At 36.3% G+C, this 13,186-nt stretch overlaps 2 protein-coding genes and 1 long non-coding RNA gene across 3 annotated transcripts in view; 2 read left to right on the top strand and 1 right to left on the bottom strand.

Moving 5' to 3' along the window:
• LOC108362015 (uncharacterized) overlaps positions 1-924 on the top strand; it is a gene marked incomplete at its 3' end in the record, with an annotated part of 7,480 nt that extends 6,556 nt beyond the window's left edge. Inside the window, exons 2-3 of the mRNA XM_017614834.1 lie at positions 1-39; positions 303-924. Coding sequence (XP_017470323.1) covers positions 32-39; positions 303-924 — 630 coding nt within the window. The remainder of the gene's footprint in view (positions 40-302) is intronic.
• Positions 925-8,159: 7,235 nt separating this feature from the next.
• Positions 8,160-8,661, top strand: LOC108362012 (uncharacterized). Its single transcript, XR_001847399.1, has 2 exons — positions 8,160-8,442; positions 8,542-8,661. It is a non-coding gene; the product is annotated as an uncharacterized LOC108362012 (long non-coding RNA).
• A 3,495-nt stretch (positions 8,662-12,156) lies between these two features.
• On the bottom strand, positions 12,157-12,775 carry LOC108362011 (uncharacterized). Its single transcript, XM_017614831.1, has 3 exons — positions 12,688-12,775; positions 12,500-12,631; positions 12,157-12,446 (listed from the first exon to the last, which is right to left on the bottom strand). Exons 1-3 carry the CDS (start codon positions 12,716-12,718, stop codon positions 12,301-12,303), a joined length of 309 nt encoding a protein of 102 aa, XP_017470320.1. The 5' UTR covers positions 12,719-12,775; the 3' UTR covers positions 12,157-12,300.
• Positions 12,776-13,186: the final 411 nt, after the last annotated feature.

Genomic DNA, 13,186 nt, shown 5'->3' with positions numbered 1-13,186 from the left:
CCCCAATTGGAGTTGAAACACGGTATCGGTAATGCTTTTGTAAGTATTAATATTAGTGTTCTAGATTCAGGAAGGTTTGCAGGTTTTTGTCTAAAGTTACAGGAAAACGTTCCCGGTGTTTTTCAGCTATGTCTTACACGTGGCAGAACGCTGTTCCTATAACTTCGGACTAAGTTCTCAAATCTTACTGCATCTAAAATACTACTGATTTTTAATCCTTGAATGTCATCCCTGTCAGTTCGTCGAATCGACGAAGGATGACTTTCCAAGGTTAAAACACACGCCGAAATTTTATGTTACAGGTATTTAGCTCAAGGATTTAATGTACAAGTTCTGGCTTGGGCGTATAAGCTTGGCATTTCAACTGTGCGAAAAATAATTTATGAAACATGTGATGCACTGTGGGTTGAGCTCGGTTCTATTTACGTTTCTCCACCAAATGTCACAGAACTGCGGAAAATTGCTGATGATTTTTTCATAAAAACTGGAATGCCAAATTGCGTGGGAGCAATTGATGGCAAGCATATTAATATGTTCCGTCCAAGAAAAAGTGGCTCACTTTATTTTAATTATAAAAAACGGTTTAGCATCACACTATTAGCGGCTTGTGATGCCAACTATGTGTTCACCTATGTTGACGTTGGATCATTTGGTTCTCAAAGCGATGGCGGTATATTTAGTAGAACCGCCTTTGGTAAAAAAATTTTAGACGGAACCTTGGAAGTGCCACCGGACCGACCTTTACCTCATACTTCAATCAACTTTCCCTATTACTTTGTGGCTGATAATGCCTTTCCCCTAAAAAAAAATTTAATGCGACCTTTTCCTGGCCATTTCTTATCCCCGGATAAAACAGCATTTAACAAAGCTTTATCAAAAGCTCGTGTACATATCGAAAATGCATTTGGCATTCTAGCAAATCGATGGCGAGTCCTTCATATAAACATTCATGCCAATCCAGAGAACGCTGACAAAGTTGTGTTAGCTACTATAGTACTGCATAATTTCTTAATGCTGCATAGAGACAATAGTTATATTACCAATGCTCACAGAGATCACGATGATCAAAATTCCCTTCAAAGCATTTCCAACACAGTTTCAAATCGGTCCTCTACATCAGCATTCGAGCTCCGAAATATTTTAAAAGATTTCATATACCCGCAACTAAACTAATTAACTAATATATCACATTTACTCGGTTTACTATGGACATTTTAATGGATTTCGGTTGAAAAATGGAGACAAGATAGCAGCATGCGTAAAGGTATGAAATCACTAATAGAAATCTGCACACTACTCACAAAATAAAGTTTTATTTATCCACATTCAGATATTGTAATTACATGGTTTCCTCTTGGCGGTGATATTCGAAAAATTGCAACAACCTGGCAAGATCAAACAACGCAAAAAGACTGGACAAAAAAATAGTGATAATAAGAAAAACTTAGTGATTTAAGAAATTAAAAAAAAAGAAAATACAGTTTGAAGGAAAATTTTACTTTAAAAGCCTTGCCAATATTTAATAAAAATCACCATGCACTCAGGTTTGCTTCCCACTGTATGATTTTAATAAGAGATTCAAAAAGAACTTAAAAAAAACAAATATGTACATACATTAAATTAAATTAAAAACAACTTTGTTATTTAATTTCTAGTTGATAAAAACCTGTACTTGGATATTTAATCGCTTTGATTTCTTGGAGTTCGAAAATACTAAAGTTGTTATAAAAATTCTGTTCGTCTTTTTTTGTATTTTATAAATTTTAGTCCTGTGCCTTGTTTAAATACAACCTTTTTAAAAAATAATACATATATTTATATACATACAACAATGGTGAAAGATGTATAACCGAAAACTCAAAATGATGTTGATTGCAATTTATGTTTATTTATTTATTTTTAATAATTTTCATTTAGAATATATGTACATACAGTCAGTGTCAAATGTAAGTGTACACCTTATTCTAATATAATATTCACAATTATATATATATAATCATGTAAATCAAAGCTTCACACTTTATATGTAAAGTTCACAAAAATTCAAACAATGTTCATCCAAATTTAAAAATTTTTATTCAGAATTTACAGAAAGTTTTCAAGTGTGCAGTTTTGTAACCCTTTCAATTTCAGTCTCCTAAAGTGCAAGTTTCAAATCGCCAATAATTACCGTTGATTTTTTAGAATGTTTTTTGTGGAGGGTGTTGCGCATTTTCTTCCATATAAAAATAGATTTTGATCGTGCGTTATATGGAAGAAAACGCGCAACACCCTCCACAAAAAAAATTCTAAATTTTTACCGATATAACTTTCCCCGGTAGTTTGAACCCTTCCCGATCACTGACCCCTACCATTTGTCTCACAGTGTAATTATTGGCGATTTGAAACTTGCACTTAGGAGACTGAAATTCAAAGGGCTACAAAACTGCGTACCCGAAAATTTTCTAAAAATTCTGATTAGAAATTTTGATGAAAATTTTTGAAGTTTCGTTAATTGCGTTTAATTACTAAACCTTTTCTATTTACTTTTTTTACAAAAACAGTTAAAAATTAACAACAATCTTAACGCAAATTCAATGAGATCATTAAAAACAAACAATAAAATAATATAAAATAAATTAATTCACAAACTTAAATACATACTAATAATCAACTACTAACTATGATATAACATATGTACATTTGTAATTAGTGAGTATGTATATTACAATAGAAGGACGTAATAGTATCAGTTATGTACTTATTTACTTATAAAGGAATAAAGCAATTACGATCATTATGTACTTTGATACGCACATGCAAGGCCTTATCTCACATCGTCACTGAAATATAAAAAGTCGTAACTAACTAAAAATGCAAAATTCACGTTTTGATTGATGATGATACATTTCATCGAATTATAAGTTTCCAAATCGTTTTATGCAATAAACAATTTTAGTTAGTTACCGCTTTTTTGCATTTCAAGGAACCAACACTGAAGTGAGTCAAAATGAAAATAAAAGAGCACAAATTTCTATGTAAAGCAAAACTCTCTGGGAATCCTACGAGGCATCTGCCGGTCATATGACCGGTCATCTAAATGGTAGATCTGCAGTCTTTTGGCATCATATTTTACATCAGAATTGAAGGGATTTCTGAAAAATCTGATCAGTTCTTTTGTGTAACTGTGATTTTGCATCATTTGTCAACATATGGCCTCGGTTGATGTTAACTTAAGGTCGTTGTTTTACTGCCTTGAAGGGAAGTTTTTACAGCGTTTTTTATGTGTCTTGGTCTCTATCTGAGTGTATTGAGAATCGGTCAGTCTGAAAAGGCCTTGTAGGGAAGACAATTATCACTCAAAATATCAGATAGTAATAGTAATAGATAGCTTTTTTTGTCGAGTACCTTTCAAATCATTGGAATTAACTAAATTCATTAAGTAAACAAGTATTAACTAACACTTTTCATTTTAAAATCGCTCCAGTTTGTAAATTTTTAAATTTAACAAACTGGTTTATTCAAATTATATATAATTGCAAATTCTTGCTGGGAAAACTTTTTCCGGCTCGAATTTGTAACTTCTCTCCAAGAAATAGTCTTTTTACTCGTGATTTATTTAAATAAAACATGTGAAATTTAGTTGAAACATTTAAGCCGTTTTTAGCCGGTTTTATTTGCCAATTTAGCCGGTTCGTCCAAAAAGTTCTGGCAACACTGTGTGTAGCCCTAGCGTAGGGTGAAAAATTATTTGGGCTCAACAATACACCAAAAACGCCTCAACCATGCAGCAAGGGTTGACTTTAGTGTACAATGGGGTCGGCAAAAATCAAGAATGATAGAATACAAGATTGCACCGATTGCAGCAGAATTCGTGAGAGTAATTTTAGCGTGACGTCATCGTAGAGTTGACAACTGAGAGCGGCGAGAATGAGGGCGACTAGTGATGTGCTGAATTGTCCCCAATACTCGGTACCCAATACTTAAAAAAGATTTCGGTACCCTATACTTCCTTTTCGGTATCCGATACCGATTATTTACATTAAACCCTCGCCATTATATGCATTTCAGGTTTAGAAAAAACTTTCATTACTAATTTATATGATATCGGCTAAAACACTTGAACTTATCGCCACAGAAAAATATTATTTTATCAGTTTTAACCTTAGTCGATCCAAGGTTCAAGAAAAATACTTTGACGGATGAAGAAGCCTTTCAGGGGAGAGATTCTGTAGCCAGTTAGCGACAAGTTTCGGATCGATATCGCACTTGTTGACTTACAAATATTTGATATCAAACGTCGACAAAACCGATACCGATTCGAAAATTGTCGTTAACTGGTTACAGAATCTGTCCCAGGCCTACAAAAATGATATCGTCCGATTCAGCTGGAACAAAAATGCTTCAAACAAGTAAGGGTTTCTCTGTATTATGGCATCGAACCGACATATATACATCTTTCATTTGAATCAGTAAAAAAGCTCTATTGGCTCTTACATTCGGGTTTTGTTAGGCGTTTTTTCCATATTTTTGGCCTATGTGCGCTTTTATTCGAAACCTAAATGTTTCGGTACCGAGTATCGAGAGTATTGGGTACTTAAAAGTATTGACTCAGCACATCACTACTGCTGTCTTCTCTACTATGACGTCACCAAAACAGCTGATTCTGTCAAAATCACTGAGAGCCGAGTAGCGGTATCGTCATCGGCGCAACCTCTGTATTCTCTCCACCGTGTCGGCACGCCATACAACCATGGTTGCCGCTCGCCAAAATTTTTTTCTACCAAAATATCTCAAGAAAAGTTACCAAATCTTCACTACCAAAATCTTCACTTCTTCACTGAGAAAAAAATATACTGAATAAAACTGCCATATTTCACAACAAATGTGTATATACTTACAGCCCGATTCTGTGCACTTATTTAATAAATTCAATATTTTTATAATTTTCCAATTTTTGATTATTATCAAGAACTCTCAACTCTAGCACAGAAGTTAAAATCTATTTTCTTAATGAATTATCAAGATTGAAAATCCTATTGGAAATTATAATGTTTTTTTTTATTAGAAAATATTTTTCTATCAACTAATTACTGCATGCGCCGATATTCTCATTTTCGTTGTTGGTGTTTCCGATAGGGTAGGAGTGTAATGTAATGTGGAACGATTTTCGGTCATCCCTTGCCAAATTTGGTTTGGAGACAAAACCGGTTTCGGCGTTGTGCCATCTTCAGTTTCATTTTTCGTTCGGAATGTACCGATATTTGAGCCTCCGACTCACGGAATAATAGCACCGCCCCACAGAAAAAAAGTTGCGGGCGCTTTTAACCGTCCATTTGACGCGTACACAATTTCGAGTGAATTGCGAAAATTGCTCATTTTTTCGGTTTTACATAATTTACTTTACGTGTCAAACAGACCTCAGATTCGGATTCATTGGGTCGAAATACATGTCAGTAGGTGGGTCTGGTAAAAAGTACGCGACATTTTTTTTTTTGTTTATGGACTTTACCAAAAATTGCCAGATGGCCGAATTGTGTATACCAATTTTACTGTACTATTGTTGCAAACAGTATTTCCAGTATTAAATATGAGAAGGATTCAAAATTTATCGCAAAAATTCGATAGTTGCTTTAGAAGTGTAGTCCGTGGTGCTGCCACTGTAATTCAAATATTTCTAGTATTCGAATATAAGATAACTCTAATTTTATCGAAGTAATTTTGTAGAAGTGTCAGTAGTACTGCCACTGAAACTCAAAGGGTTTTTATAATAACGCACATGCAAAACATAATTAATTTTTTTCTAGTAATGCAAATAGATGTTTGGTTGCAAAAGTTACCAAAATGAAATAAAAGTTACCAAGTTACCAAACCGCTTGAAAGCTACCAATTTTGGTAGAAAGTTACCAATTGTGGCAACCATGCATACAACAATTGTTGAAGCTCTCATCACATGCATTTGTTACTCTCTTTCGTTTAGTCGTCGCTGAGCAAGCAACGAAGCAACATCGAAGTTGGCTGCACTCTGTCCATGCATACTGAACATATATTTCGTAAAATAATGCTGTGCGAAAAGTATTTCATGTTGGCAAACGCTTTTGGCAAAATGCAATGCTTATTATGCTACAAATGCTTTTCAGATAAACATATGCACGTTATTAAAGGGCACTATGATTCTTTTCACAATAATATAAATAGTTTTAGCTTGCGTATTAACCAACAAACATACATACATACCACGGTGGAGAGAATACAGAGGTGGCGCCGATGACGATACCGCTACTCGGCTCTCAGTGATTTTGACAGAATCAGCTGTTTTGGTGACGTCATAGTAGAGAAGACAGCAGTAGTGATGTGCTGAGTCAATACTTTTAAGTACCCAATACTCTCGATACTCGGTACCGAAACATTTAGGTTTCGAATAAAAGCGCACATAGGCCAAAAATATGGAAAAAACGCCTAACAAAACCCGAATGTAAGAGCCAATAGAGCTTTTTTACTGATTTAAATGAAAGATGTATATATGTTGGTTCGATGCCATAATACAGAGAAACCCTTACTTGTTTGAAGCATTTTTGTTCCAGCTGAATCGGACGATATCATTTTTGTAGGCCTGGGACAGATTCTGTAACCAGTTAACGACAATTTTCGAATCGGTATCGGTTTTGTCGACGTTTGATATCAAATATTTGTAAGTCAACAAGTGCGATATCGATCCGAAACTTGTCGCTAACTGGCTACAGAATCTCTCCCCTCAAAGGCTTCTTCATCCGTCAAAGTATTTTTCTTGAACCTTGGACCAACTAATGGTTAAAACTGATAAAATAATATTTTTCTGTGGCGATAAGTTCAAGTGTATTAGCCGATATCATATAAATTAGTAATGAAAGTTTTTTCTAAACCTGAAATGCATATAATGGCGAGGGTTTAATGTAAATAATCGGTATCGGATACGAAAAGGAAGTATAGGGTACCGAAATCTTTTTTAAGTATTGGGTACCGAGTATTGGGGACAATTCAGCACATCACTAGTCGCCCTCATTCTCGCCGCTCTCAGTTGTCAACTCTACGATGACGTCACGCTAAAATTACTCTCACGAATTCTGCTGCAATCGGCGCAATCTTGTATTCTATCCAAGAACGATAGAATACAAGATTGCGCATTCCCGCAGAATGACATTTGCGGCAACGGGTAAACAAAGAATTTGGCGAAGAACAATGAGTTGACAGTTGTGAATTTGCAATGAGAAAACGTGTTTTCTTCACAATTCACCAATTTTTCAAGCCATCTTATAGCAAATTAAGCACAACGTTAACAAAAATTATACAACCACTCTTGAAATGTGTTCAAAAGAATAGAAAGAATTTTGTGTTTGTATTGCAGGTGCCGGAAAGGTGATAATATCTTGTCGCAGCGCATGTTTTCCTGCACAAAGTGGTCGATGCTTGCTTACCTCCGATTTTAATTTGTAAATTGTGGTATTTCAACGTTTTCAACTTAACATGTCGTGTTTAAAAGTGGTGCTTTCAATTGTATGTAGGCTGGTGTTGCTGTTTGAGAACTGTGAAGCTGTGGAAGCTTTTGACAAATCTCCAAAGGACCAAAAGGAAAAATCAACTAAGTTGCCGCCTTGTAAATCATGCACTGTGCTTGTGGAATCATTTAATTTGGTGAGTGCGTGGCAGTAATAACAAATTTGTGTCGTATTAATATAAACTTTGCTTACAGGGTTTGGAAAAAATAAGTCGCGGCAGGCATGCCGGTGGTGATGCAGCTTAATTTCCATATTTTCCATAAATGAAGTGGTGCTTTATCATGCGCGGAATGCACTTAAAGGCATGGTACGTCCTCAGAGTTTAAAGATTTGTCAATTCCAAATCAACACGGGCTTCATACCGGAACAAGAAACATTGATAACATTTTCCTCGAATGATCTCGATGATTTACCGGATGCCGATCAGGTTCCTCATGACTTTTAGGTTTCGCTGTCGTTGAGTTTCACGGATAACGAATTTCCGCCGAGTAGGAATCCTCCTTGGTTACCAGCAAAGCCCATAAGAAACGCACAACATATATTTAGTTCGCAATTAGAATTCGAGGAAATGGTGGATAATTTCGGCAAGTCCCTATAGTATTTCCGCCCATTTCAATTATTTATTTATTTTCCTTACAACAGTGACAAAACCTAGTTCGATCAACAAACCTACGCCTGTTAGGTCAGCTGCTTCCGTAGATAACGCCTATTTTACCAGATGCTACCGAAATAAAGCAAGAGGATGTACCTCGAATCCAACCTCAACCATCACCACCAATAGACATGCTCAATTTAAACCAGCCCCAACCCCAGCTGCCGGTGCAAGATCCACAAGCCACAACGAGTGTCGCTAGTTTCGATTTGCTTGGAGCATTCGGGGATGATAATTCATCTGGCATTGGCTCGGCTCCAATACCTGATATTTTAGGTAAGGATTCGGTAGATTCAAAAAAGTCTTAGACTTTTAGGCGGCCATCCAAATTAATATTTGCTAAGTTCTGAATAGAGACCTACATTTCTATTTTAGAAATTAATGTACAACCAAGTTCAAATGTCAACCTTGATGATATCTTCGGCTCAGTTGCTTCATCGGCGCCGAAAATCAACCTGGAGTTTAATAGTTTTTCTGTAAACCAGCCGACACCAACTAGTGCAAACCAACCTGGTGTATTGGTGTGTGTCACGTCAGTCTCAGCAAAATAGTCTTGCATCAACAACCAGAGCTCAGTACGTCATAGTTATTTTTCTTCTCTGTTTTTGGAAGCTAGTGCAATAGGTATAGTTTTAATAAACATTTATTCGATTTGAAATTTTTACTACTATAGTCTTTATTTTGCAGTATATTATATACATATATTTGCAGTATATTATATTTTCATTGATCCGCTTAGTTAAGTTTAACTATAACGAAGCAAAATGATGTGTAAAACTAAGTAATTGCTTTTAAATCTAAGTAAAAAAACATACATTTTAAATGACAATTATTAAAAAGATACATGCATACATATATACGTTAAGAACATAAATATATATAGGATATAAAATTAATCTCTTTGTCAACTTAATTGCGGCCCTGAAAAGGGCCTCTTGTTGATTGGTATATATGTATTTATCTAAGCATAAAATTTTAATCTCTTTGTTAATTAATTGGCGGCCCTGAAAAGGGCCTTTGTATAAATCATATTACTTGCCTGCAAATAAATAAGTTTATATTTGTATAAAAGACGCTTGATGATTTTTTAAAACTAGGGACTTACGTAGCATGCAAGTATTTTAATTTTAGGAGTCTGAAATACTGAGATCAGTGCGTGTGAAATGCGGACATTGATTCATGCTGCAAGTAAAGAACGGTTAATTTCTACAAATTTAAAAACGCTTTAGTTCAAAACTTACCACATGTTTGGTATTTTATGCAATACTTACGGTTCTATAATGGTACCATATGGATCGATCTAGGTCAGAGTTTTTTTGGCTTTTCTTTTTCTTTTGTGGGCATTTTCAACGAGTTCTTTATTTAATTTTCGTATTTTGAAGAACATTCTTGCCCTGAAAAATAATTTTTTTACTTTAATGTCGCATTGAATTGTTGCAGCATGCTCAATGTGAGTTTTTACAAAATCATTTGTAATGAGCAAGCCATCTTCGTTCAATGCCTTAAAGACTGACTCAAGACTTCGCATATGGACCATCATAGAGGAGCTTGGTGGGGATAACCCACCCTCATTAAGGTGATCCGCCCAGGAGAATGAATGGTCGTCATTGTCCTGAACGACGTGCTGGGAATGTCATCCTGCAGCTTGTGGCAAATATATCCCGCTAAATGCTCGAGTCCGTCTAGCTCCAAATCCTCGAATTCCGCTTCTTCAACCGGCCACAGTTCTGCATTAGAGCTTAAGTTTTTCAGCAAAATACCTGTAAATATGGTGAAATATATATGTGCGATTATTAATAAAATATATTTTTATATTTAAGCCGAATGAAATAGATAAAAAATTATTTTGAATTACTTGTAAGCGGAGGCTGCGTGATTTCTATGTCAGGCGTATCATCCTCTTCTACATTAGCAGAATCGGATAATACGCCCTTGTTGTGTCCTAGCAGGTATAGTCGCAGACGGTACTTGAATTCCTGTTGGTCAGGGTGATCATGTAACCCGCCTTTTGACCGAATAATGCCGAAGAAATTTTCGAGTACGTCTTGGTTAAGCCGATACGTCAAGACATACTTGACATTAAAGCGAGCTTTAATGTCCTCGAATAACAACTTCAACGCCGTATTACTTTGAATGATTCCTAGGGATATAGTAAGAAAAAATAACAAACATTTAGGGCCGGTTGTTCAATGTCTGATTAGCACAAATCGGAGGTAGAAGCTCCGGTTAAATACAAAGACTGCTTTATCGATCACATGTTATATGCATGATATCGAAAACGCCGATAATGATGTTTAACCGGCAAGTACTGATAACCAGACATTGAACAACCGGCCCTTAATGTTATTCTTGAGATAACCATATGTATTAGTTTACCTTTTTGGAATGGCAGCAGACTAAATTTGCCAAGCACCCTCATATTTTTGACTAGGTCGGTCATCTCGTCTAGGATCTTGTTTTGCTCCTCGATCGCTAAACCGTAAGCAAGACACCGCTTCCTGGAGTCGGCGTGAGGCACCCTGACGTTTAGAACGTCAAACCAGTCATTTGTCTAAGGTGTATAATTTGGATATGAGTTTTAATATTGCGGTTTAAATATATCGTAACCTTAATTCACAAAGGCCCTAAACAAAAAAAATAATTATATTTTATAGCAGAAGCAATAAACGTTATAAAAATAGTATCGAAAATAGGTAGAGCTTTTGAAAAAGGGGCATGTAACTCCGTTGCTTTTGGTACTAACACTTTGAAATTTTTATTTAAGCTATATTTTATTACGAAAAACTGTTGGTTAGAGCCTTTGTGAATTAAGATAACGATATGTAATATAGTAAAATATATAATATATCAATTTCATAATATAATATAATAACACTTACTGTTTTGAATAACTGGAAGCATTCGGTCCAGTTTTGGTTCTGCAAATGACCCAGACTTGCTGCCCTTGTTATGGCCTGCGCCACAGTATGCGAAAATAGTTTCGCTGCCGTCTTGACCTTTTGGCGGTGAGCTCCAGCCACGGTCAAGTTACTTGCAGAAATCTTGTGAGTTATTGTCAAGTCCGTGCTTGTAATTGACAATAACTCCAAAATTATTTCCTTTTTCACAGGTTTCCCATTAATTAGGAAACCTTGATCAAGGAAATGATTTCGCAAAAGTTTTAGCAAGTGTGGCACGTCAGCGAAAACGTAAATCCATTGGTCATTGAAAATAAACCTATGGAAATGAGAAGTATTATAAGAACTGAAATCATTAAGTTTAATTGTGATTATTTACCACGGCTGGTCTTCAGTTACGCCTAGATCATTAAATAGGGCCCTATTGGTACCTCCAAGATCGCATACGACAGCCACTGCGTTATAGCCGCAATCTTTTGACTTCTGCAACATGCTTCGAAGCAAAACGGAAGTCATTTTGCAGTCGAAGTCATAAAAGATTGGCTGTTTCCACTTTGCCATGAGACCTGAAATATAAAAGGCCTTAATAAAGGTTTGATATTCTATAAAATCTTGATTGTAATGTTTACCTCTTAACATCGCTACCTGCACGTAGTTGACGGGGGCTAATGTTGAGTCCGACGAAACATCGTAACAGTAAGATTGTCTTACTTTCATTTCGTCGAAACTCAACACGCATAGCTTCTGTGCCTCGTTCATGTGGGTAGCGGCGGCCAATAACCGGAAGACTGGGGTTATAAGTCCGCGCGAAATGTCCAGTTTTTGTGCCCAACTTTGAAGTGTGCGGACCGATGGGAGTGGAAGGCATTGCTTATATAGCAACCTGTATGCTTTAGGACTGGCAGCATACAACGATATTGACTTCGCAATATCCTCTTCCGCCCATTTTCGTCGCTTCGACCCAGACTTCAGCTTCGCTATCTGCCCTTTGGTGAAGATGGAAGCTAGTGCATCTTCCACATTTTTCATTTGGGCAGCCATTTCATCCAAACGTTTTTGCAGTGACTCCATTTTCCATGCGTGTCTCTTCAATTGCAGGTCGGACTCCCGCTTCAATGTAGCGAGCTCGGTGCACTGCTTTTCGGTTTCCTTTTTGAGGTGTGCATTTTCGCGCTTGAATGTCTCACTTCAAATAAGAGAAATATAAGATATTATTACATTTACACATAAAGATCTGTTACTTATTAACGTACACTTCCACTTTCAACACTTCCACTTCCTGTAGATCACTATCATAGTAAACACAGTTACGGATAGGTGACGTCGAAGCATCAAGAGTACCGTCCCTGGGCCGATATACTTTATCGCCTTCATTTAAACCAACTAATAAACCACTGACATTAATAATATAATATTTATAGTATAATATTTGCTACCTTCGCAATTTTGTAGCTCAATGATCTCCTCAACGCTGTCATTTTGTGACTCACACACCGGAGCAGGATCTATTTCCCACTCAAAAATGGTTGGCATGGCGTCGCGGCGAAGCGATGGTCGACTAGCAGTTCCTAAGTCTTTTATTAGATATCGACATATATAAGTAATGAAAATAAATGATAGTTACTCATGTAATCCTTATCCGTAAAGTGCTTCATGCATATTACGCTGGTGTCTAAATTGTATGGCTTCTCCTGCCGGCAGAACTCTACCCACTTTCTGGCCAAGGCGTCGTCGCGGGGAAACAAAAAAAAACTGCATTTAGGGCCTTTACCCCTACGGCTGCTGCAATTCAACACACGACACGACATTTTTATAAAGTTTTTATTACAAATAAAATGTTTTTTACTTCAGAACGCACGAATTACTTCGATTTTTCACTAGAAAATACACAATACGTTTGCAATACGTTTGCACTTGTTTATAAACAAAAAGTTTGTTTACGTATTGCCATAAACGTCAAAGTCGGCAAAACCAAAGTAGCGGTTTCGGGAATGCGCCACCTTCAGTTCATTACACCATGTATTCTATCATTCTTGTTGCTGGAGTACCAAAAGCTGTGATGACAGTATTTTAATTGATCCACGACAATCGGTGGCATATGGAATGCGTGATGGAAATTGTCT

Source organism: Rhagoletis zephyria, unplaced genomic scaffold (assembly GCF_001687245.7).
Source record: "Rhagoletis zephyria isolate East Lansing unplaced genomic scaffold, Rhagoletis_zephyria_1.1 Rzeph_scaffold_00910, whole genome shotgun sequence".
NCBI lineage: Eukaryota > Metazoa > Arthropoda > Insecta > Diptera > Tephritidae > Rhagoletis > Rhagoletis zephyria.
Note: the sequence above shows the minus strand (reverse complement) of the source record. Positions and strands in the feature narration are given on the sequence as shown.

Bases quoted from the DNA above. Each gene is read 5' to 3' on its own strand.
- LOC108362011 (XM_017614831.1), bottom strand. From the start codon at position 12,718: ATGAAGCACTTTACGGATAAGGATTACATGA. The intron at 12,632-12,687 runs GTAACTATCATT...TAAAAGACTTAG, and splicing joins TACGGATAAGGATTACATGA to GAACTGCTAGTCGACCATCG. The intron at 12,447-12,499 runs GTAGCAAATATT...GTGGTTTATTAG, and splicing joins TGAGCTACAAAATTGCGAAG to TTGGTTTAAATGAAGGCGAT.